The 26,564-nt window shown below is 38.1% G+C and overlaps 1 protein-coding gene across 6 annotated transcripts in view; it reads left to right on the top strand.

The window, feature by feature from the left end:
- CHN1 (chimerin 1) overlaps positions 1-26,564 on the top strand; it is a 192,052-nt gene that overhangs the window by 87,034 nt on the left and 78,454 nt on the right. For 4 of the 6 annotated variants that reach the window (XM_070580250.1, XM_070580251.1, XM_070580252.1 and 1 more), the window contains one exon: positions 20,485-20,773. In XM_070580250.1, the coding sequence (XP_070436351.1) occupies positions 20,485-20,773 (289 nt within the window). Of the gene's footprint in view, positions 1-2,802; positions 2,993-20,484; positions 20,774-23,060; positions 23,134-26,564 lie in introns of those variants that run through there. The other 2 variants (XM_070580254.1, XM_008536730.2) reach the window with 2 other exon arrangements.

Raw genomic sequence — 26,564 nt, 5'->3', positions numbered from 1 at the left:
AGCAGAATTAAGTACAGTGATGTTGGAAACATAGATATTAAATTCATTCACCCACCTAATTAAATTGCCCTTGCTGCCTCAGCCAAATGCTACCATATGGTTTTTCAGAAAACTGTGACTTAGTTGTATTTGATTTTAGAAAGAAAACTAACAAAGGTTAGGAAGAAGTAACAGGTGGGTGACATTATGTCTTGAAAACAGAAGGAAATCAAGTCTGTATTTATGATTGGGAAGAGGGAGGGGAACAAACGAAGATGTGAAGAAAAGAGGTTTGCGGTTTTCTCTTTTACAGACTTAATCTTTCTCACATCCAATGCTAGAGAAGTTAGTGCGTTCTGTAGCGGTGTTCAATTCCATCTCAGGGGTATAAACCAATCTCTGTATACTCTGTGGGGCTGTGATGAATATATAGAGATCTCATATATAAAGGAGCATGTGTTTTTTTTTTTTAATTTTAGATTTGTCCTCTGCGACCTTTCATTTTCCAACTAATATGAGTAAAAAATATTGAAGCCAAAAATAGTTAAGGAATTTATAACTGACATAAAAGCATCTGTAGATGTGGCTTTAGAGTCCAGTGTAGATGCTGTTTTTAATTAATTGGTGAAGCCTCTGTTTCCCCTTACACCAGAAATGTTTCAGTGTCTAGATTTTCATCACGTTCATGTCTATTTTCTACTAACTGAAAATGTTAATAAACCTGCTCTCCTCTGTCAATAAAAATAAATAATTCCTGTGAGTTGAGCTGAGGGGAGAATGGAAACTTTGCATATATATAATGAATAATTATAGCACTATGACTCTTTCAGATTTCAGAAACCTCCTCTGCTATGGATAGGGGTAATGTTTCAAATAGCCACATGTACAGTATATGGATCAAGGACAGTAACTTCTGTTTTCTTGTATGAAGAGCTGTATTTGGATTTGTTGAGGAAAGAGCAGTTAGTAATTTATCTCAATGAATTTTCCTTTTGGTATGTCCAATCTGCACTCTCATTTTTCTGAACTAAATATATATATATATTTTTTTACCCTCTTGATAATTTTTAAGTGTAGATTACGGTATTGCTTACTTTATGCATGTTGTTGAACAACACATCTCTAGAACTTTTTTGTCTTGCATGATTAAGACTCTGTACCCACTGAACAACAATTCTCCCTTTCTCCCTTCCCCCACCCCTGGCAACCACCATTCTCCTTTTTTGTTTCTCTGAGTTCGATTACTTTAGATACCCCATGTGGGTAGAATTATGTGATATTTATCTTTTTGTAATTGGCTTATGCTTTATCCATTCATCGTTTGATGGACATTTAGGTTGCTTTCACATCTTGCCTATTGTGAATAATGCTGCAATGTACATGGATGTGCAAATATCTCTTCGAGATCTGTTTTCAGTTCTTTTAGATACGTACCCTAAAGTAGACTTGCTGGGTCATGTCGTAGTTCTAGTTTTAATCTTTTGAGGAACCTCCATATTGTTTTCCATACTGACTGCACCATTTACAATTCTATCAATAGTGCGCAAGGGTTCTAATTTCTCCACATCCTTGGCAACTCTTATTTTGATTTTTTAATAGTGGCCATCCTAATGAATGTGAGGTGGTACCTCATTGTGGTTTTGATTTGCTTTTCCCTGATGATTAATGCTGTTGACCATCTTTTTGCATGCTTGCTGGCCATTTGTATATCTTCTTTGGAGAACTGTGTATTCAAGTCCTTTGCTCATTTTTTAACTGGGCTATTCTTTTTATTGAGTTGTATGAGTTCTTTTTGTAGTCTGGATATTTAACCCCTTATCTGATACATGGTTTGCAAATATTTTCTCCCGTTCTGTAGGTTACCTTTTCACTCTGTTGATTGTTTCCTTTACTTTGCAGAGGTTTTTAAGTTTAATGTAGTCCCATTTGTCTACTTTTGTTTTTATTACTTGTGCTTTTGGTATCATAGTCAAGAAATCATTGCCCATTCCACTGTCATGAACCTTTTCCCCTATGTTTTCTTCTAGGAGTTTTATAGGTTCAGGTCTTACATTTAGGTCTTTAATCCATTTTGAGTTAACTATTGTATGTGGTGTAAGATAAAGGTCCATCTTCATTCTTTTGCATGTGCGTATCCAGTTTTCCCAGCACTGTTTGTTGAAGAGACTGTCCTTTCCCCATTGTGTAGCCTTGGCACCCTTGTCAAAGATCATATGACCCTATACAGGAGAGTTTATTTCTGGACTCTCCATTCTGTTCCATTTGTCTATACATCTGTCTTTAATCTGGCTAAGTGCTTTCAATTTTGTTGATATTTTCAAAAAACCAACTCTTAGTTTCAGTAATGTTTTTTCTATTGTTTTCTATTCTGTTTCATTTATTTCTGCTCTAATCTTTCTTTCCTTCCTTCTGTTAACTTTGGTTTAGTTTGTTCTTTTTCTAGTTCCTTGAGGTGTAAAGTTAGGTTGTTGATTTGAGATCTTTTTTAATGTAGGTGTTTATCAGTGTAAACGTCCCTCTTAGTACTTTGTTTTTGTTTTCATTTGTCTCAAGATATTTTCTGATTTCTCTTATGTTTTTTTATTTGACCCGTTAGTTATTCAAGAGTGTGTTAATTGCCACATATTTGTGAGTTTTCCAGTGTTCCTACTACTGTTGATTTCTAGTTTCATTCCATTGTAATTGGAAAAGATACTTGGTATGATTCAGTCTTCTTAAATTTGTCAAGACTTGTTAAATTTGTCAAGATGTGATATATCCTGGAGAATGTTCTCTCTGCACTTGAGAAGAATGTGTATTCTGCTGCCATTGGCTGAGTGTTCTGTATGTGTCTGTTAGGTCCAGTTGGTCTGTAGTGTAGTTCAAGTCCTTCTTTTCTTTGTTGATCTTTCTAGTTGTTATATCCGTTATTGAAAGGGGGTACTGAAATCTCCTACCATTATTTTGTTACCGTCTATTTCTCCCTTTAATTTTCTGAATGTTTGCTTCGTATATTTGGCTGCTCTGATGTTAGGTACGTATATATTTATAATTTGTATAGCTTCCTTGTAAATTGACCCTTTTATCATCATATAATGTCCTTCTTTGTCTCTTGTGACAGTTTTTGAGTTAAAGTCTATTTTGTATGAGATAACTATGACCACCTCTGCTCTCTTATGGTTATCATTTGCATAGAGTATCTTTTTCTATCCATTAGCTTTCAGCCTGTTTGGACCTTTACATCTAAGGTGAATCTCTTGTAGACAGCATATAGTTGAATCTTTTTTTGTGCATTCAGCCATTCATTGTCTTTTGATTGGGGGTCTAATTCTTTTACATTTCAGGTAATTACTGATAGAGAAGGACTTACTATTGCCATGTTGTTTCTTGCGTGTCTTATAGTTATTTTGTCCATGTTTTTCTCTCTTGCTGTCTTCTCTTGTGTTTCATTGATTTTTTTGTATAGACCTGCTTTGATTTCTTTCTAATTTTCTTTTGTGTATCTTCTATTCATATTTTCTTTGTGGTTTACCATGAAGCTTACATGAAACATCTTATAGTTATAACAATGTGTTTTAAGCTGATAAAACTTAAAAGTTGTATACAAAAACTCTTTTATATCTCACTACCTCCATTTATGTTATTGATTTCACAAATTATGTTTTTATATATTATGTATCCATTAACACAGTGTTATAATTATTTTTACGCTTTTGTCTTTTAAATTCTATACCAGAATTAAAAATTCTTTATGCACCACTATTACAGAATTACAGTATTCTGTATTGGTCAATATAGTTACATTTACCAGCAAGCTTTATATTTTTGTGTGCTTTTAATGTGCTCTCTAGTGTCCTTTTGTTTTACCTTGCAGGTCTTCATTCAGTGTTTCTTTTTTCTTTTTTCCTTTTTTTTGAGGAAGATTAGCCCTGAGCTAACATCTGCCACTAATCTTCCTCTTTTTTCTGAGGAAGATTGGCCCTGAGCTAACATCTGTGCCCACCTTCATCTACTTTATATGTGGGACACCTGCCACAGTACGGCTTGATAAGTGGTGCCTAGGTCCGTGCCTGGGATCCAAACCAGCAAACCCCAGGCTGCCGAAGCAGAGCACATGAACTTAACCACTTCACCACCAGGCTGGTCCCCCGTCACCATTTCTTGTAAAGCAGGTCTAAAGATGATAAACTCCCTTAGCTTTTGTTTATCTAGGAAAGCCTTTATTTCCCCCTGGGTTTTTTTTTCTTTCTTTTTCTCCTGAAAGCCCCAGTACATAGTTGTATTTCCTAGTTGTAAGTCCTTCTAGTTCTTCTATGTGGGATGCCACTGCAGCATGGCTCAATGAGCGGTGCCGAGTCCACACCCAGGATCTGAACCAGCAAACCCTGGGCTGCCGAAGCAGAGTGCACAGACTCGACCACTACACCACCAGGCTGGCCCCTCTCCTTCATTTTTGAAGGTCCTTTTTGCCAGATGTAATATTCTTTTTTTTTTTTTTTTAAGGATTTTTATTTTTTTCCTTTTTCTCCCCAAAGCCCCCCAGTACATAGTTGTATATTCTTCGTTGTGGGTCCTTCTAGCTGTGGCATGTGGGACGCTGCCTCAGCATGGTTTGATGAGCAGTGCCATGTCCACGCCCAGGATTTGAGCCAACGAAACACTGGGCCTCCTGCAGCGGAGTGCGCGAACTTAACCACTCGGCCACGGGGCCAGCCCCCAGATGTAATATTCTTGGTGGCAGTATTTTTCCTTGCAGCAATTTGAGTATATCATCTCACTCCCTTCTCACCTGTAAGATTTCTGCTGAGAAAGCAACTAATAAATAGGAGCTCCCTTTTACATGGTGAGTCACTTTTCTTGTGCTGCTTTCGAGATTCTCTCTTTGTCTTTGACTTTTGACATTTTGATTATAATATGTCTCAGTAGGGACCTCTTTGAGTTCATCCTGATTGGAGTTCTGTGAGATTCCCGAATTTGGATTTCCGTTTCTTCCCTCTGCTTCATTATTTCTTCAAATAAACCCTCTGTCCCTTCCTCTCTTTCTTCTCCTTCTGAAACTCCCTAATGCATGTATTGGTCTGCTTGAAGATGTACCATAAGCCCCTTAGGAGCTTCACTTTTCTTCCTTCTTTTTTCTTTTTTGCTCCGCTGTCTCAATAATTTCAAATGATGTATCTTCAGGTTTGCTGATTCTTTCTTCTGCCTGATCAAGTCTGATGTTGAACCTTTCTAATTATTGTATTCTTTAGCTCCAAAATTTCTGTATTTTGTTCTTTTAGGAAGGTTAGCCCTGCGCTAACATCCACCACCAATCCTCCTCTTTTTGCTGAGGAAGATTGACACTGAGCTAACATCCGTGCCCATCTTCCTCTATTTTATATGTGGGATGCGTGTGACAACATGGCTTGATAAGCAGTGCATAGTCCGCGCCCTGGATCTGAACCAGAGAACCCGGGCTGCTGAAGCGGAGTGCGCAAACTTAACTGCTGCGCCACTGGGCCAGCCCCTGTATGGTTCTTTTTCATAGTTTCCATCTGTTTGTGGATATTCTCATTTCATTCATTCATTATTTTCCTGATTTCATTTCATTTATTTGTCTGTCTGTGCTGTTTTAGATCATTGAACTTCTTTAAGAAAATTATTTTGAATACTTTGTCAAGTAATTAATAGAATTCTATTTCTTTGGGGTTGGTTTCTGGAGATTTATTTTTGTTCCATTGATTGGGGCATGGTTCCCTGGTTCTTCATGTGACTTGTGATTTTTGTTTTCTGAGTTTTCCGCATTCATAAAAATAGCCATTTCTCCCAGTCTTTACAAACTGGCTTCATACAGAGGAAGAGCTTCACCAGTCAGCCCTGACAGAGATTCTAGGAGCCTCTGACACCTTTTGGGAGGGATGTAACTTCTCTGGGCCCGTGAGTGTGATTTCCCGATTAGAGAGGTTCATCACTTTCTTTTTCAGAACCTCATAATCTCTTGGACCGTCTGGTGTCTCTCTGTGGTACTGCAGGTTCTCTGGTGCTACAGGAGCAAGCTGCCCTGCTCTCCTTGTTCTCAGTAGCCCCTGGGTATCCAAAGTATGCCAGCTCCCTGGAAGCTCCCTGAATCAGGTGAGACAAATACCAGTCCCCTTGGAAGTTCTCTGAAAAGCCAGAACCCTGGACACAGGCCTCATTCTTCTTCCTCTTCCCTGAGGGAGAACCAAGAAGTTGGGCATCTTCTCCTGACTGTGCCAAACCATGCCAGTCTCTGTTTGGGGCACTGCAGGCCCTCTGATGCCTGCAGGAAGCTGTCCCCAGTCTTCCGTGCTTTCAGCACCTCCCAGGCATCCAAACTATGCTCGTGCCACTAGCACTTTGAATCAGGCGAGGCAATGAACCAGTCCCTCGGGCAGCCCTCTGAAAAGCCAGAATATTAGACACATGTTCCACTCTTCTCCCTGCCACCCCTCTCAACACCCAGAGAACCACATAATGATCTTTTGGTCGATGATTGACTACATATATGATGGTGGTCTCATAAGATTAGTACCATATAGCCTAGGTGCGTAGTAGGTTATACCATCTAGGTTTGTGTAAATATACTCTATCGTGGTCACACAACGATGAAATCACCTAACAACATGTTTCTCAGAACATGTCCCCATTGTTAAATGATGCATGAGCATGACTGTGCTGCAATTTCTTTCTTTCTTTTTTTCTTTAAAGTTTGGCCCTGAGCTAACATCTCGCCAATCTTCCTCTTTGTTTTTTCTTATCCCCAAAGCCCCCCCAGTACATAGTTGTATATTCTAGTTGCAGGTTCTTCTAGTTGAGCTACACGGGACACCACGTCAACATGGCTTGGTGAGCGGTGCTAGGTCCGTGCCCAGGATCCGAACCGGTGAAACCCTTGGCTGCCGAAGCTGAGCACATGGACTTAACCACTCGACCATGGGGTCAGCCCCTGCAATTTCTTAAATGAGTTCTCATAAAAGAATTTTCATCCATATATTGTTGTTAATTTGGTGTCTCTGTGGGGGAACAAGAACTGGGACTTCCTATTCTTCGATCTTGCTCTTATATATCTTTTATACACACGACCCTTACCTTATTAAATATAGTGAATGTTTCTTCTGGTTTGTCCTTCCATTTGCCTAACCCCCCTTAAATTGTCCTGTCTTCCCCGAGTCTAGTAAAATAGCTCTCCTATGAATATCTCCTGTTATCCCCAGGCTAAAATAGCTGCCCTATGGCTCTTGTCATCATTCTGAGTGGGTGTTCCTCCCTCCTGCTGCTCCCCATCTGCTCATTTCAGACAATTGTGTTAGCTTCTGGCTCTGCTTCTGCTCTCAGTTGTGATTATTCTCCAAGCTACAGGTTGACTCCTTCTGCTAGATCTTTCAGAATTTTTCCTAAGGGTTCCAATAGATGTTTGCTGCCAGGTTTTTAGGCTCACTTAGAAATCTATTCATGACTCAGGTGTTTTTATTCTTAGAGATGGTACCTGATGTGCAAGATTATCTTTCAGTCTCTACTGAATACATTTATGCCTGATACTGTTGATAACCTGGTTATTAATCTGTTTTCTGAAAAGATCTTCAATGTTCCCTGAGAATACCGAGGAACAAGGTACCGTCTACAGTAATAATCTATCTACAGGTCTGCCTGTCTTTACAAGTGAACTGAGGTCCTCCAGGGCAGGACCTACGTCTTACTCATCTTGGTTTCCTTGAACCTCATGCAGTGCTTGGTGTACACTGGACTTATGTAATAAAGTTGCATGGATAATTGTCAGACTTAGAATACGTCCCTGTGATACAGTTCTTTGCATAAATAAGGAACCAAAGAAAGCTGTTTTTTATTCCATTTATTGCTCTTATTTAAGGATCTCTTAAGTAGACAGATATTCATGATTCCTTTGCTTTGTTTTTCTAAAAAATACATAAACCAGTTACTGGGCTTCTGATGACCTTTTTGGCCTTGTGGTTTTAAATCAGTGTATGTGGTCAGGGGTTCAGGACATGGCTTTGCAGTCAGACAGTCCCAGATTCAAACTCTGATTCTAGAATTTTCTGCATGACTTTGGGCAAATTACTTATCTCCCTAGATCTCAGTTTGCTTATCTATGAAATGAGGATGTAATACTAATACCTCATTGTATTAGAAGGATTCTTTGGAATAATGCATAGTGCCTAGCACATGACACTCAAAAATATTAAATAGTGTTATTAAAATGAACACACACAGATACATTGTGTATTACATTTTCAGCCTTTTACTTATTAGCCACTAAAAGTCAGCAAGTGGCAACCATGACCATGTTGATCATTCACTTTTCCAGCAAACATTTTGATTACATCTGATGCCTAACATCTTCATTAGAGACAAGAGGCTATTTAAGAACAGCTCCATAAATAGTAGCAATTACAAATTGGTTTATTGCTTTTCCATAGCCTGAAATCCTCGTCGAGCTGTCCTTAAAATCTGATGAGAACAGTGTCCATCAGTTTAAAGTAAATCTTTGTATTAGAAACTGAGACATCCAAACACAAGAGAATATATGCTGTATGTTTCCATTTACATAAGTAGTAGAAAATTATAGTGACAGAAAGCCGTTAAGTGGCTGCACAGGACAAGGGATGGAGGGCTCAGCTTGCAGAGGAACCTGAGGATCCTTTGGGGAAGGGGTGACAGTAGTATCTGTCAGAACTCGTTGACTTGTGTACTTTAAATGGATGCAGTTTATTGTATGTGAATTATACATTAATAAATTGATTTTTTTAATGAGGCATTTTTATGATATATTTTATGTAGTAATTTGCTGATAGTTAACGACCACTAAGTAATAAGCTTAAAGATATGTGCTTAACCAAATTCAGGCCTGCCTCTGCTCATCTCCAGTAACATCCTGCTTGTCTGGAGGTCAGGCTGTTGGCAGCCTCACGTCTCCAAAATCTGGCTGAGAGGCTGGAAATAAGAAGGAAATGCCTTTGAGTGGCTGGGTAGCCACCCAGAGCCCATGTGTTTATTGCACAGGAGTGCTCGGTAATCCCCATTAGAGTCTATTTAATACAGCTTTATGTAAAATATCAATAAATCCTCCTTTTTCCAAGCTTACAGCAGATTTAAAGTAGCAAATTAGTAGGTGAACACAGGTGGTAACCTGCAAAGAGGATTTTAAAAACAAAACTAGAATCAGGAACCAGTAGCTCAGTGATGGGAGGCAGTGTGGACCAGGGAGAGGCAGCCCAGGGCACCACAGTAGCCTCTGGGCTGTGTCTGTATTCAGACACTCACGTTTTAGTATTACATTCATGATAATAAACCTGAGTCTTCAAGAACAATGTTAAATTACAGTCTGTATATGATGCTTAGAATTACGTCGTTTATACAGAAATGATTAAATAAAAGCATTTTGTTGTTTAAAGGAATTACATAGTAGGAATCTGGAAAACATGTCTCTGAACATGTAGGTTTGTGTTTGTAAACAAACACACACGTGCGCACGTATAGAACTCTACAAACACTTGCACACATACAGAACTCATGCTTTTTTAAACTTCTATTGTAGTGTGACTTTTTATCCTGAGCTAGTAGACTCATGAAAACAAGATTTTTAATAAAGTGAGACTGATCACCAACTCTTGAATAAGCCAAATCTATTGCTTATTGTACAAATATATTGACCGTTTCTGGACCTACCCTGGTTTTTAAAAGATTATAATGGGTGTAAAATACTTTTCTGTAAGTAAACATATGCATTTACTTGTTGGCTGGACATAACACTTAATATTGTTTCTCTGATTTAATAGTAAAATGAAAACAGGGTAGCACAAGTTATTATAATTGGCTCACTATGTTAGAAAAATTGTTTTTCATTTACTTACTCAATATGGAAAGCAGTTTCATGTAATAAAGATCGTCACACCAAAGCATTATAGCTCTGTAAATGACAAACACTATATCATGAGAATTATCACTGTTTTGAGAATTACGCCCAACAAAACTCTAGTAATCTGCTTATATTTTGGAAATTCTATGTTACATGTATTTTTTTAGAATACTTTTTGTCATCACATTTAGCTGGCCAACTAGAGGAAAGTGGTAAAGAAGCCCCTCCTAATTCTATTCAGCCACCACTTACTTAGGGCCTAATATGTGCAAAGCACCACGCCAGCCTCTGGTGCTTTAAAAGTAAAACTGATAACTGATTCTTAAGGGCTTGGGGCTTACTAAAGTGTTTGGACTTTTTCTTTTTTGAGGAACATTAGCCCTGAGCTAACATCTGCTGCCAATCTTCCTCTTTTTTTTTTTTTTTTCTGCTGAGGAAGACTGGCCCTGAGCTAACATCCATCCCCATCTTCCTCTACTTTATATGTGGGACGCCTACCACAGCATGGCTTGCCAAGCAGTGCCATGTCCACACCTGGCATCCAAACCGGCGAACCCTGGGCCGCCGAAGCGGAGCGCACACACTGAACTGCTGTGCCACCAGCCGGCCCCAATGGACTTTTTCTTATAGGCAATAATGAACTGTTAACAATGTTCAAGAGGGAAAATGATGTCGTAGGATTTCTCTTGGAATAAACTGGTGGCTGTAGGCAGATTGGGTAAAGTCTGTGTAGATTCAGAAAGCTCAATCAGTGAATAAAAGTTTAAATGTAGAGGGAGATTGAAGAATCTCAGATAATTATGAAATTTGGGGCAAGGTTGAGTGTGGGGGTGGTGGTCGTGTCAGGGGATGTTGGAGGAGGAGTGGTTTCTGAGGGGGAGAAGGGGTGAGAGGACTGCTAAGTTTGCTTGGGGACCTGTTGGTTTGGCAGTGCTTCGAGAGGCCTGTGAGAAGCGGATCCGTGAACTGCTGTTGAAGTAAGAGGCTCCTAGAGAGAGGTTAGAAAGCAGTCCTTACTAATGGAGAAAGAGAACCATTTTACTTTAAGCAATGGATGGAGTTTGTGAAATCTTATTTTGTTTGGGGTTGGGGTTTATTTTTATTAGCCTGTCTATTTTACCGTTAGGAGCTTGATCCTCTTAGTTGCTGCATCCATAACCTGAGGCCGTTGGGTGAGACTGGTGTTTCTCAAACTTTAAGCCACGTGGGAATCACCTTGGGATCTTGTGAACAATGCAGATTCTGAATCGGAAGGTCTAGGGTGCGACCTGGGGGCCTGGATTTCCAACATGCATTAACATTACAATCACAAAGCTCTCTTCTGTCTTCAGAGTCTCATCTTTCCGATTTAAGATTTTTGTAGAGTAAGAGAAGCCAGAATTCTTACACTTTACTCATTCAACATACATTTTTATTTCATGATTGGCAGATGAACCAGTAGCTATAGGTAAGGTTCAACAAAGCACATTTTTAATTAATAGCTCTGCCAGGCATTACAGTGCCAGAAAATTGTCATTTTCTCTTCTTTCATATATGTTTGGTTGGGTCATGTGCATTTAATTATGTTAACATGTACTCATTTTTTGAATCTTTCATTTTAATTTAGTTAGCTATCAAGTTGAACAGTTGACTGAAATAGGAGGTGTGCTTTTGCGATGCTGCAAATTTGTATGGTACATATACTTTCTTTCTTGGAATGACATTGACATATGCTTGCTTAAATAAATTATCCTTGCCAACCTGACTGAATCACTAGTCAGTATAAAACACAATATCACTGACTGTGTTAAAAGTACAAGAAAGCAGTGTGCATTTATTTGTTCATATTTTTGGCCATGACATCCATTGACGTACCCCTGACATTCTGTGTAATGATCATTGGCTAAGAGATTATGAGAGAAGTGAGGAAGGCTGGAGTTAGGGGTTGGGAAGAATGAGTAGGTACAGGAAGAGGGGATGAGTAGGAGAGAGATTTTACAAATTTAAAAATGTAAGAAACTATCGCTAAAAGTAAATACAAAAGAGATTTTTACCAGTGAATAAGCTTTCCCCTGAATTTAAGGGACTTTGGGGTTTGGTTCTGTGGGGCCTCTTGAAGACCGTTTAGTGTGGTGCAACAGGTCCAAGACTGGCCCCACTTATCAAGCCTTTGCTTGGATTTGGTTTCGTTACAACGGTTCTGTTAACTAAAGACATAAAGGAACTCATCCACCAGTTCATGATGAAGAAAGATTCAGTGCATTTCGTGGAAGTAAAATTCTAATAAATATGGTTCTGTTGTGAAAGATGGTCATTTATTAACTTAAGTAAAATTCCAGGCATTTTTTAAAGGTATTGATATTTTAAAATGTTAAATTGCTACTACTAAATGCAGTATTTGTAAAAAAACAAAAAATTAACATTATCATTCATTGGCTCCTAAAGACTGTTTTTGAAAAGAAGCTATAACTTTATATTAGGAATGTCTCTCTGTTGTCTTTAATTTAGACAACAGCTTGTCTGGATAGGGTACCCTCACTGTATTTTTTCTTACCACTTTATGGTTATCACACCATTGTTTTTGACATTTATTGTGACTGTAGAGAAGTCTGAGAACAATCTTGCTTTTCCCCCATATGAAGGTGACACTGTTTCCTGCCTGGTTATCTGAAAACTTCTTTGTTTATTCTTCAAGTTTAGTAACTTAAATCAGGATATATTTAATGTTGATAGTTCTTTAATAAACTTATCCATTAAACAGTGTGCTCTTTCAGTCTTGAGATTTCTTTCTTTCTTCCCTTCCTGGAATGTTTCCAAAAGGACATTTCTGAGTAATTTTTCTGTTACATTTGTTGGCATCTGAACTTCAGGGACAATTTTTTATGTTGGATTTTCTTGCTCTTCTGTGTTTATTATCTACTCTGTAATTGATTTACTCTTTTGTTTGTCCTCTGCATCCAGTGGCATTATTCAAGGCTTACTCCATGCCATCAATTTGCTTTTCAGTCTTATTGGTCCTATACCCTACCATTTCTAGTTATTTATTAGATTTTCTAGTTAATATATTAATATTATTTTATAACTATATTAATAATTAATATTAATGTAAATATTACTAGTGATATCATTTTGGTACTCAATTTGTTTTTATTAGCCTCATAATCTCCCTTTTCATCTCATTTTAGAAAACTCATCATTGAATTCTATAATTAAATTTATATTCTTAAGTTCCATAATGTGAAACACTTATAAGGTGTCTGTTTCTAATTGGTTTTTCTTCCAGACTAAGATCCTCGACTGCCATTTGGATGCTATATTCTTTGCTTTTATTCTTTAAACACATTTATTATAAAATAAAACATACAGAAAAGTATATAAAACTTATATGTACAGTTTTAAAAATGGATTACATTTAAATATGTGTAAACCTATATAATCCCTACCACATAAGATATATTAATGGTAGTCCAGAAATTCCCAGTGTTGTCCTCTCTGTCATTGTTTCAACCTTCCACACTGTAGTTTACCATTGTGCTCACTTTATTGTTCTTTTTCAACTTTTCTTCATAGTCTTCCCAGCCATATGTAGATTTCTGTATACTGCAGTTGGATTTTGCCTGCCTTTGGACTTTATTTAATTGAACCACACTGTATGTATTCTTTTGCGACTTGTTCTTTTTTCCCAACATTATATTTTAAAAATTCATCCATGCTGTTGCATGTATCTGTTTTCCTTATTGTATAGTATTTCACTATATTAGTCAGGATTCTCTGAGAAACATAACCAGTAGGATACGTGTGTGGATGTCTATATAGAATAGGATTTATTGGAAGCAGTTGGCTCACGTGACTGTGGAGACTGGCAAGCGTAGATCTGCAGTGAGGGCCGGCAGGCTCGAGACTCAGGAGAGCCCTTGGTGCAGACGATGTCCAAAAGCCGTCTCCTGGAGAATTCCTCTTGCTCAGTGAGCCACTCTTTGTGTTCTATTCAGGCCTTCAGCTGGTTGGATTAAGCCCGCCGAGTTATGGAGAACAGCCTGCTTTACCCAAAATTCACTGATTTAAATGTTAATCTCATCTGAAAACACCCTCCAAGTTGGGATATAAAATTAACCACTGTAGTATGTATACTACAATTTTTCTATTTTCCTGGGAATTTATATGATTTCTAGGTTTAGATATTTTGGACATTGCTGCTGCCATGTGTGTGTATATATATGTATGTATTTATGTGTGTGTGTGTGTGTGTGTGTCCTAGTGCCTGTAATTACTCATATTGTTTGGGATATTACCTAGGAATAGGATTGTATGTTGTAGGGTATGCATATATTCAACTTTACTAAATACTATAAAACCCTTTTGTTAAACAATATGTTGGTTATATTAACTGCTCTGTATCCTTGCTGATGCTTGGTATTGTCAGACTTGTTAAATTTTGCCATTCTGAGGATTTAATTTGCATTTAATGGACTACTCTTTGAGCATCTTTTCATGTTTACCCTCTTGATGTATTGCTATTTTTGTCCATTTCTTTGATTTCTTCCTTTTCTGTCTTCTCTGTTCTCTCTTTCCAGAACTCCTTTTATTTAGATGTCAGACTTCCTGGATTGAGTCTCTATCTTATTTCTCATCTTTCTGTCTTTTTGCTCTTCTTGAATATTTTCTTAACTTTGTCTTTCATTTCTTCTTTTAAGAGTTTCATTTATGCTATATTCACTTTTTCTACTTATTTTTGCATGTATTCTGTATTTATTCCTTGTTTTTTTTTTACAGCATCCTAATTTTTCTTGCTAAATCCTGTTCAAGAACAGAAATAGGAGGCATCCTACTTCTGTTCCTTTGAGCATGTTGACAATTAAAAAATTTTTTTTTCATCTCCTTGCATGGCTTATTTCCTCCAACTTGCTTTGATTCTGTTTGTTGATCCATCTTTGTCCTTCATGAGGGAGATTTTCCTCAGATGTAAGTGGTCCTTGGCTGACTGCTCTTATTTAAGTTTATTTGGCACTAAAAAGCTGACCAGTAGTTCTGAGAGCTTGAGAGAAACCTGCCAGTTAGAGAATGATGCCTCTATTCTTAAGTCTTTTCAGTTGGGCTGATCAGATTTCCCAGGCAAGAAGCTTCCACTCTCCTGTGAGGAAAGGTACAAGCCTTCTGAGAACGTGGGGCCACAGAGAGATGGAGGTCTCAATCTTCAGTATTTAAAACTTACACTTAGGGGACCAGCCCAGTGGCGTAGTAGTTGAGTTCACGCACTCCGCTTCGGCAGCCTGGGGTTCACAGGTTTGGATCATGGGCACAGACTTAGCACCACTCATCAAGCCACGCTGTGGCAGCATACCACATAAAAGAGAGGAAGATGGGCACACATATTAACTCAGCGACAGTCTTCCTCAAGCAGAAAGAGGAAGAATGGCAATGCATGTTAGCTCAGGGTCAATCCCCTTCACCAAAAAAACCCCAACTTAGTTTTCAGCATGGTACGTGTGCCTTCAATTTTGTCTGGTGTTCCTCAGTTCAGAGTTTCCTCGTTTTACCCTATCCAGAGAACAAAACTTGTCTTCCACCAGAGTGGGGAAAGGGTGGCGTTGGGGACAGGATTGGAAAGGGTGGGGGACATCTAACTGCTTCTTAAACAGACCTTCAACTAACCTTTCTTTATCAGCTCCAACTTCCAGAACTGCCTGGTGCCGCCTTTGGAGGTTTAGTGAGGCACATTGGTTTACTCCTTTCCTGTAGATGATTTATTCTGCCAAAGGAATGCCATCATTAGTTCACATATTTTAATACTTTTGCCTCATTTTACCATCCAAAATTATATAAGATAGACAAAAGTAGTATCCTAACAAAGTTTCAGATGGAGAAATTATTTTAAAGTATTATATAGCTGTGTTCTGTCTTCCTTAGTCTTTCTTAGTTAATCCATCTAAACTCATTTTTTAGTATTTAGATGAAGACCTCTTCATATTCTTGTCTCTGTTTAAACTTCTCTTCCAAGAGTATGTTTCTGATTAGATGAATTTATGAGATATTTGTATTTTGTCATTAGATTAGCTTCTTTGATTCTGGTGAACAATACACAAATATACGGTTATGACAAATAAAGTTTTTCTTGCATGTTGGTTTCTGGAAATAGTTCTAACATTTTATTGTTAACTTAGACTAGTCTGTTTGTATATGTTTTGTTTTCTGTTTGTTAACAGAAAACATCTGTTAGCTTGGAGCTTTCCTTTGAAGAGATGCTTCCAAATACTTTGACTTCAAATCAGAACTAATTCTTGGTTTTAAGGAAAGTAAAGTAAAATCCCACAGGCTATTCTTTATACTTATTTTCATCACTTTGTACCTCCAGACTGAATTTTTTATGCATATGATTTACTTGCTAAAAAATAGAAAGGATGATATTAAGGGTTTTGTTCACTTTTAAAAGCTAGATGTTAGAATTACATATTTTGAAATTCATCTGAACGCAACTGGGCACAGCATTAAACAGCTTTTTAAAACATGAAAACCAAAACCTGGAATCACTGGGGAAAAAGATGTTTCTAGAAAGTGGTAATTATGTACAACAGTAGCAGTTTAAAACAGATTATCCCAGTCTTTCTTTTCTATTTGTTAACTACAGTACCACTTTGGAGAAAACGCATTTTTATTTTGTTGAACTCTATCTAGGTGAGAGTAGGGTCTATACAGTTTCAGACGTGTTCACCAAAGAATGAACAGCTATTAAAAAGCAAGGGCAGAGGCAGATAATAAATATAAGAAAAGATAAAAAGAAAATTTTCCTATAAAAATGGAGGGAAAATGGTTTAGCTTTAACAGTTTGTACAGATCAGTACTCCGCAGTCTAGAATTCAGCCATTGTCACTAGATCCAGTTAGCGTGTCCTGCTGTCAATCTGGCTATAATTACTCACCTTTCTCCTTTGAAGTCAGAGACCTAACTCCTGAGGCGCAGTGGAAAGACTCCTTGCTTCTCTCCTTCTCCACTCTTTGCCTTCTGTTGTAGTCTCACTCTGTTTAACCAAGGAGTGTAAACTTAGCCAAGGACATCCAGAAGAAAAATTCACAAAGACCTCCTCCTGGCCTTTCGTTGACTATAAAATCAACCTTTGCAGAGATATTCCTGTACAACCAGTGGTACCCATTATTTATTCAACCCCCTTCAGTGCATATTTATTGAACATCTTTTCTGTTTTACTTTATTGTTTGATAACTCCTTCTGTTATTCTCTGCAGAGGCCTAAGCGAGCAGAGTAGGAGAAAGGGAACTACCGTTCATTGAACTTGCTGTGTACTTAGCTTTGACTTGAATACTCTTATGTAATCCTCATAACCACGTAGGGTAGGGTAATGTTATTCCTGTTTTCTAGATGCAAAATCTGAAAAACGATTTTCCCCAAATCACCCAGCTAACGAACAGCAAATCCAGAATTTAAACTTACTCTGTCTGCGGCCAGAGCCAGAGGTTTTCTGTTAACACGTAGGACCCACACTTGCCTGCCCCTGTCCTAACCCTATTTCAGGATGGCAGGGGTGCTTTTGTACTTGCACATGGGAAGATGCTCTGACATCTTATGTCAGCTCAAGTGTTTATGCTCTGAGATCTTATTAAACAGTGAGTTTCTTGGTTTCATAATGTGAGGAAGATATTGAAGTCACTTGATTTCAAGAATCACTGTACAGAAATGTAATTTTTCTATATAAGAACAAGGTTTTTATACATTTTTATAATGGTTTTTTAGAAATCAATCTAAAGATGGACTTTTTAAAATTCAGCTCATCTTGTCTTTGTATTGACTTGTTTTTATGTTTGTCTATTTCCCATTGAGGCTACTGAGGGAACAGGAACGTTATTATGAACCGCCTAATATTTAACAAGGCTCCTGGGGATCTTGTTAAATGTTTGTTGCATAAATGACAATCTGTGAGTGGTGAACTTTTGTAAGGAAGGACTCTTTTTTTGTCCTTAGATTTGGCATCTTCCTTTTTATGGCTCTTTTTCCTAGAACAGATATATCCGTCCCCCACCTTGCTCAAAGATTTTCTGTCCTGTCTTTCAGATCAAGGAAGGGAACATGTCTCTGTCTGTGCTGTGATGCTATTCTCTATGTAACTTCCAAAGTAAAAGAGAGGGCAATTCAGAGTAGGCAAAGAAAGCCTACAGTTCCTTTAGTAAAAATAATGCAATTTTTAAAGAAAAATCAATCATAATTCCAAAGTAGAAATTCATATTCTTGTCCTTTGAGCTTAAGTTTTAATTAACTCGTTATGAGTTATTTTAGTTGTCTGATCAGCTCCCTTAAGACTGGAAATTCGATTGGACTGGATGTCTAGAGCAGAAGCGCCGGCTGGGGAGGAACTGGGAACCATGCAGCGGCTCTTGAAGTCACTGAGTTGAGAAAGAGAAAAGGACAAACTTACTTAGACTTTTTCACCCAATAACTTAGAGGTAGCCAGGAAATCCTCCCCTTGGATGGATTAGAAATAGCCACATTGTAAAGTGTCAGAAAGTCTAACCCTAGAGTCCGCTCTTTCAGGCTGACCATCCCAACCCAGGTGAGGCTGGTTCAGCCATCTTCCCTTCTGCCCTGTCCTCTCATACTTCTCGGATTTCAGAAGACAATCGAGTGTCAAATGCCTGGCGCCATTGCTTGGATAGTCTTTACTAAGTGCCATGCTCATTGTGGAAATGGCCACCGTAAAATCAGAAGCCCCTGCAGGAGTAAAATGGTCTCATCTCTCATTGAAATGCCTCTGAATACAACTGAAATATAAAGGGACTTAGTGTTAAACAATGCTATGAGTGTTTATTGTTGTAAGAACATTATAAAACTTATAAAGTGGCTTTTCATGTTTACTTCTCAATGACGGATAATGTATATTAACAAAGAGGAAATAATAAAAGCAGTATATTAAACTGAAAAAAAACTTTTATATTTAACTTTGGCGTAGAAATTTTACCTTCCAATTTTTTACGCTTACATTATAATGAAAATTTACTTGAAAGAAATATGTCTTTAACATTGGAGGAAAATGGAGAATGGGAAAGTGGAATTATGTAGATCATTCACTTGAGCGTAAATCAAAATTTAATTGCTTTTAAAGAACCAAAAAGTGGATAAATTTTATTTTAGAAGAAGGACCAGCATGAATAGAATGTTGGGTTCTAGATTAAATAATTATTAAAGTCTAATTTGAACTACAGAAACAGGGTTACCTCAGACAATTATTTAAAAAATATTTTGTTTTCTTTTTTAAGGACATTAAAAGTGAAATCTTAAGTTGTTTCTAACTCCTGTCCTTCTGGAATATAACCTATACCAGAATAATATTATTGCATAAATTTGTAGTCCTGTTTAAACGCTTTACTTAAGCAGCTATTATTTTAGCGTTTTTGTTCATCTCTAGTCTGTGTATTTTTAACAAGGAAATTAAATATATCCTTTCTGATTTATTTAGATTTTTGGGGTTTTTTTTGAGGAAGATTAGCCCTGGGCTACCATCTGCTGCCAATCCTCCTCTTTTTGCTGAGGAAGGCTGGCCCTGAGCTAACATCCACGCCCGTCTTCCTCTACTTTATACGTGGAAGTCCTACCACACACAGCATGGCTTGCCACCTGGTGCCATGTCTGCACCCAGGATCTGAACCGGTGAACCCCAGGCTGCCAAAGTGGAATGTGTGAACTTAACTACTGTGCCACCGGGCCGGCCCCTGATATATTTAGTTTTTAATGAGGTTCACTTGGGGCTACCTTCGGGAGACCATGTCACTGGCCCTTGGTGCCTTTTGGCATCAGCTTCCATTAAAATCAGTGCACGTTCTTGCCTTGTCTTTGTGCCAGGACACTGATGCTAGTCATGCCAGCTTGGATTTATTTCTGAACTTTGCTACAGCAAGCAAAATAGCTGAAGTTATCGTAAAAATAAACCATTCTCCAGTTTTTAAAGTATGTCACCAAACATGACTCAAAAGTGAAAGCAGAATTTCTGGAGTCCAGTAGTTTATGACTTATGTGCCGTATGTATCGCGAACATTTCTTGCCCAGACTCAACAAGCAGAAGAATGACTGTGTGAAAGGGAAGAACAAGTCCTTGGCCCAAGGCTAGAAATAGCAAAAGTGTGTTTCTGTGCCGTCCTGCCCTACCGTATGACTCAGGTTCTGGAATCGGCTCGACTTCAGATAATTGCTAACATCACACTCAGAGGAGCCTTAAATGGGGTTTCCCGTTAAAGGACATGAATTCTGGGCTGTAAAGTACGTTGAATATTTTTATTGATCAACCTGAAGAGAACATGTTCATATAGAAATTTCATGTATTATGGAGTTGACCAGTTGAATATAGAATGTGTTCTAATAGGATGTGAGGTTTATTTTCCCCTGTTTTTCCTACAGGCATAATGAGGCAGCTTAAAAAGATAAATAAGAATACAGTTTTCCTTCTAGAGCAGACATCCTTTGGGCGAGTTATTCTTAGTTGTTGCAGGTTTATTCTTTGTGTTCAAAAGTTTAATTTTCTGTATTCCAGACAATTCATGGAAATTAACCACAGTTTATTGAGCAAACAAAGAAGACACACACAAAAAAAAAGCGATAGTTTTTTTTTTTTCTTTTCAGAAAGAATTCACTTGCTTACTTTTCTTAAAAACATCTTTCCCATTTCATTGAGGCAGATTTGGAAGTCAAACCAGAAACTTCAGGCTCTACTACGATGGAAAACACTTTGTTGGGGAGAAGCGCTTTGAGTCCATCCACGACCTGGTGACTGATGGATTGATTACTCTCTATATTGAAACCAAGGCAGCAGAATACATTGCCAAGATGACGATAAACCCCATTTATGAGCACATAGGATACACAACCTTAAACAGAGAGCCAGCATACCAAAAACATATGCCAGTCCTGAAAGAGACACATGATGAGAAAGATTCGACAGGCCAGGATGGGGTATCAGAGAAAAGGGTAAGCTACCATGAAACCACACTTTATCTTCTTCTGTTTGGGGGCCTTGTAAGAAAGCCATTGTTGCCCGAAGAGATTGACTTCTCCACGGTCAGCTGAGATTGACTTCTCACAGCTTCAAAAGGATATGCGTTTTCCTTAATGTGTAGTTTCTGTGCTGCTGAGCTTTGCAAATTTCTAATTCTTGTTCAGTTAAAATATGTCAGGTATATTTTTGTACTCCTGATTATTTCCTGTTTGATCAGTTTCAAAGTTTTAAAAATATGTTGGAAAATGGCCCCTTGTAAAAAAGTTCAGGGGTTTTGGTCAGAAGCATAACTTATGATCAAGAAAAGATAGTTATATTACATAAGAAATTGAGGAGTTGCATTATCTATCAAAATTACTTTTTTGTTTCCCTTAAAGGTAATTCAGTTTATAAATAGCTCTGTTCTTTGGCAGAATGATATATATCCATATTTTTAAAATGTGCATGATTAAATTCACTCCATCAATAACTTATACTATGTTGAGAATCAGTCAGTCTTGAGTAAGAGGAGGATTTCTCTCTTTGTGGCCTCTTAAGACGTAATTGAATGAGGAAGGTTTACTTTCTTTAACTATAAAAGACAATTTAAGTTTTTCATTTGTTATTTTTAATTATAATATTTGTAAGGTTAACATCAGAAGTTTTAATTGCTTGGCATTAAGGTGATAATTGTCCCTCCCTCCCCCTCACCTCCAAGAAAAATAATTTCCTGATGCTTTATATTGTGTGGGATTTAATTGGGGCAACTTTATGTATTCTAATTAGAATTGTGTTAATTCATTCTTAGATTTTCAAGACTCTTCAGTTGCCGTATTAAAGCAATACAGTATTGTATAGTGGTTTGAGCTTGGATTCTGTCACCAAATAGATGTATGTGCAGATTCTACCATTTTACCAGTTGAATGAACTTCAGCCAGTTACTTAATTTCTCTGTGCTTTGATGCTCTTATCTGTGAAACTGTAATGATAATGAAGTTGTTGTGAGGATTGATGGAATGAGAGAGCACATGTAAAATAGACAGTGCTTGGCACCTGGGCAGCGCTCAATCTGAGTTTGGTGGTAATGTTATTGTAGCAGCCCTGGTACCTCAAGGCCCTATCCTAAAATACTTCCAGTTATCTTGGAGTAGTTAGGTACAGAATGGAAATTTTAAATTTTCATTGTCCAGCCCAAATTTCAGTTTCTGGCAGATCTTACTTAGAGTGGTATTTTGTGGCTACAGACAAACCAACATTTTAAATTACAGAGTGTAGAAAATTTGTAGAAAATGGTTTTTTATAAACTCTTGTTTGTTAGGAACCACAAATTTTTTTTGGAATAACCAGAATCTAGAATCCTAAATGGCATGCTGTATTTAATATGGTTCTTTTCAACTCTCTAACTCCCATTTTCTCACTTTTGGTTATTTTCCATTCTTGGCATTTTTCAGTAATGTTTGTATTTAAATATCTAATACTGATATTATGTTTTATACAGATATGCTAGAATATTCTAAGTTAACGTTTGTGGAATATTTTTTAAAATGTGTACCTATGAGTCTTTTGAATTTGATCAGCCTAATGGTAGAGTAGCCTTTGCTAATGTGTTCTGTATGTACTTTTCAATATCAAGGGATTTGAGCTAAAGACACTTAGCTATTTAACATTGGGCTACTCATTTAACTTCACAGGACCTTAGTTGTCCCTCCTACAAAGTGAAAATAATATTCACAGATGCAAGAGACTGAGGTAGATAATACCCAGAGGACCACTTTTAGCTCTAGGATCCATGATTTCTTATGAATTCTGGCAACATTACATGTTACATTACCTGGATTCTCTTGTGCTGATGGCCAGTGATAGCTACATAGTGAAATAACTGGTTCTGGAAAAAATCTCTCTCCAACAGTACATTATTAAGAATCATTTTTAGAACCAGCCCTGATGGCCTAGTGGTTAAAGTTCGATGCCCTCACTGCTTCAGCGGCCTGGGTTTGATTCCCAGGCACAGACCCAAACTACCCTGTCAATAGCTATGCTGTGGCGGCAGCTCACATAGAAGAACTAGAAGGACTTACAACTAGAATATACAACTATGCACTGGGGCTTTGAAGTGGGGGAAAAAAGAGGAAGATCGGCAACAGATGTTAGCTCAGGGCGAATGTTTCCTGGCAAAGAAAAAAGAATCATTTATTCTTTGCTTCAAACTGCATGCATCTTAAATCTAGTTGGCTTAAAATCTACTCACTCAAAAATAGATTTATTTTATTTACAGGTGTCATCCAACAGGACAGGGATGATGACCTGTTCAACAGCTTGAAACATTGATTCCCTGTCACAGTGGATGACATTTGTAAGTAAAGACAATCATGTTTAATTGATTTAAAATACCTATTGACACAAGTGTGGTTTAGTAAATATTTTACCGGGTCCTGAATAGCGAAAGCCCTTCTGGTCTGGGATTCCTTTTCCGCAGAGGCAAAAAGTGTTGGTTTTGCAGGAGTTAGTATGCTATCCTAAAGAGGATACTAGTGTTGGAATTAAGAGCTGGGTTCTAGTTCGACTGTAGGAGTTGATTTTGTGTGCCCCTTTGGGGAAATTGCTTCACTTCCCTGAGACTGCATTTCCCTACTTTGAACAGTTGGGTTTTGGACTAGATGATCTCCAAGGATCTTACAATCTGTGATCCTTCAAGGAGGGGAGGTGTTTTAGGAAATAATATAGGACTAGAAAGAGCCCCGAAGTGGGATTTGAAAAGTGAGGTCTGGTTTTAGCTTATGGAGACAATCCCCTAGCCTGTCTGAACTTGAGTTTCTTCATGTATGACAAGAGATTTTCTACAAAACACTGATTTTACAGGATTATAATAAATACTTACTGCTGAAAGAGTTCTGTGCTGAAATAGATTTGATAAAAATTGTTTTTTTAAAAAAAAAAACACTTAGCTGTTGCTTTTCTTTAGGCTTCCCAGCTTTGTTAATGGCCTAGTGTGCATTGTGAGTCTCCAAGAGTGCTCTCAAACTTATCTGAGTCACCCTGCCACTATTCAAAACATTTCAGGAAAATAATGTTTCATGAAACCCACTCTGGCAAATTTTGAACCAGATAATCTCTTAAGGTCTTTGCTTGTTGTAATATTGAAGGAGGAAAATTCCATGTGCATTTTTTTTCAGTCCTTAAGGAGTAAGTTGAGCATCTGAGCTTTTGTGGAAGGTTGGAAGGATGGTTTTATGGCCATAATGTTTTTTTGGCCACAGGAAGTAAATCCTAAAGATTCTTGGTTGTCCCTAGGAAATATGGTGGCCTATTGTGATGGGAAAACTTTTTTTCCAAGCAATATCTATGTCATTTTTCTCATTAACTCTTTAAGTTGCTTCTTCAGTGTGAAATATCGATGAGAGACTTTAAAATTTTTTTTTTTAAATGTTGAGAGACATTTAGTCATGAAATTGCAGTATATTGAAAAGCCAGACTTCCTTCTCTTTAAAGATGGCTTAACTTGGGGCCTGCTCAGTGGCGTAGTGGTTAAGTTCATGTACTCTGCTTTGCTGGCCCAGGGTTGGCAGGTTCAGGTCCCAGGCACGACCTAGCACTACTTGTCAAGCCATGCTGTGGTGGCATCCCACATAAAACAAAGGAAGATGGGCACAGATGTCAGCTCAGTGACAATCTTCCTCAAGCAAAAAGAGGAAGACTGGCAACAGATTTTAGCTCAGGGCCAATTTTCCTCACCAAAAAAGGTGGGGGGCAGGCGCCTTAACTTTAGCAGCCCAGACTGGCCAAGAACCCAGCTTTTAGTTACTTTTTTTTTTTTAGTTACTTTTAAAAAATTTATCTTGGAACTGTATTTGAATAGTTCCTTCTTCCAAGTAGTGATTTTAATATATTTACTTCAACAGATACTGGACCAATGGCTGAATGCAATAGTTTTTATGATAATTTTACTTGTTAATAATGTGATTTTAAATCCCCAAAAACCATGCTTTAGAAAATGTCTCATATAGCTGTTAATAATATAAAATGTCAAATAAAACATAGAATTTACATTTCAGAAACTGTACTGTCAGTCAGTCAGAACTCTGAATCTAGCCAGAACCTCTTTACTTCTGGATTGAGTCATCTCAGCTCCAAACCTGCCTCACGTGTGAGGATGAGCTGTGATGGCAGGGGTGTGCAAATGTGCAGAATCACTCTGTTGGTTTTATGAAACTTCGCCCAACCAGATAGGCTCTGTGTGTGTGTGTGTGTGTGTGTTCTTCCTCTGGAATTTGGGGATGAATGCAGTACTTGGCCTACTGTTGGATTAATTGGTTCTTAAGGAATTTCTTTTACATTTAAATTCCATTACTTAAAGACTTCTTTGGGGATCATCAGACTGCATACGTATTGAAAAGCCTTGCGAAATTTCAAGTGGAAATGTAATTGGGGCCCTGCCCAAAACTGCCATAACTGCTGGCCTTCTTTGGAAACCTGCATAAAATGACAGGAGTCTTTGTCCCTGGAGTAGCAAAAGGAGCACAGGCAATCTGGTCTGCTAATTGTCTTAGTCTCCCACAAAGCAGATCTTCTGAATTTGCTTTCAAAAATATATAGCACATTATCTGCATCCATATAATCTCAATGTAGAAATCAGCAGGAAGGCCAACGCTTAAACTTAATCATTATAAAAGTAAAAGTATGAGAGGAGTGGGTGGCATGAGGCAAGCTGCGGAAACTGTGTTTGATTTCTCGACCTCGTGCTTTCCCAGGCTTTGGGGTCTTTGCTTCTGCTTCCCGGCTCCTCCCCACGCTCTGCTCCTCTTCTCCTCCTTCTTAGCCCAGCCTTAACCGCGTCCATCCCTCTCTCCCCCAGTCACATTTACACATTCAAGTCTCCACTCTGGCTTGTTCAAGGTTAGGATCAGCTGTTCCAGGGGTGAACAGGCTATTAGAGAACTGCCAGATGGGCCAGAGTCACTTATTTGCATTAAAAGTCCAATTTGTTATTTAAGAGGAAGACTACAATTCCACACAGAATTTCTAATGTGGGTTTATCCTCCTCTGTAAACATCTTAAGAAATCAAGTAGAGGGCCAGCCCAGTGGCACAGCGATTAAGTTCGCACATTCTGCTTTGGTGACCTGGGGTTCACTGGTTTGGCTCCCGGGTGTGGACCTACACACTGCTTATCAAGCCATGCTGTGGCAGGCGTCCTACATATAAAGTAGAGGAAGAAGGGCACGAATGTTAGCTCAGGGCCGATATTCCTCAGCAAAAAGAAGGATTGGTGGCAGATGTTAGTTCAGGGCTAATCTTCCTCAAAAAAGAGAAAGAAAGAAATCAATAGAGTTTAAGGGGAAAAAGCCTGCACGGTCACTATATAACTATATAAGTATGTATTAATCTGTGTGGTCTTGAGCAAGCCTTAACCTCCTTGGGGCTCAATTTGCCCTAGTCTCTAGATGAAGACTGTGGATGCCATCGCACTGGTGGTTATAGATGTTAATGAGATTTCACGAAGTGGCCTTACTTGGAAAGCTAGAGGGCAGTGTGATACATTATTGCACTCTGGGGTCAGAGCAATCATCAACCAGATGCCCATTCATGGGTCTGAGTACTATTCCCCCAGCCTTTGCTAGAAACAACATGTTCAGCTTTCTCTTCAAGATCCATCTTTTCAGTACTCCAACTGCCCTCTGGTACGCTAGATGACATCAAAAGGCTCCTAATTGATTCATCAAGAAGGTGGAGTTTCTCTTTTAATTATGCTGTGATACCTCTAATTGTGTTCAATTAGTAAGCATGT

Source organism: Equus przewalskii, chromosome 17 (assembly GCF_037783145.1).
Source record: "Equus przewalskii isolate Varuska chromosome 17, EquPr2, whole genome shotgun sequence".
Taxonomy (NCBI): Eukaryota; Metazoa; Chordata; class Mammalia; order Perissodactyla; family Equidae; genus Equus; species Equus przewalskii.
Note: the sequence above shows the minus strand (reverse complement) of the source record. Positions and strands in the feature narration are given on the sequence as shown.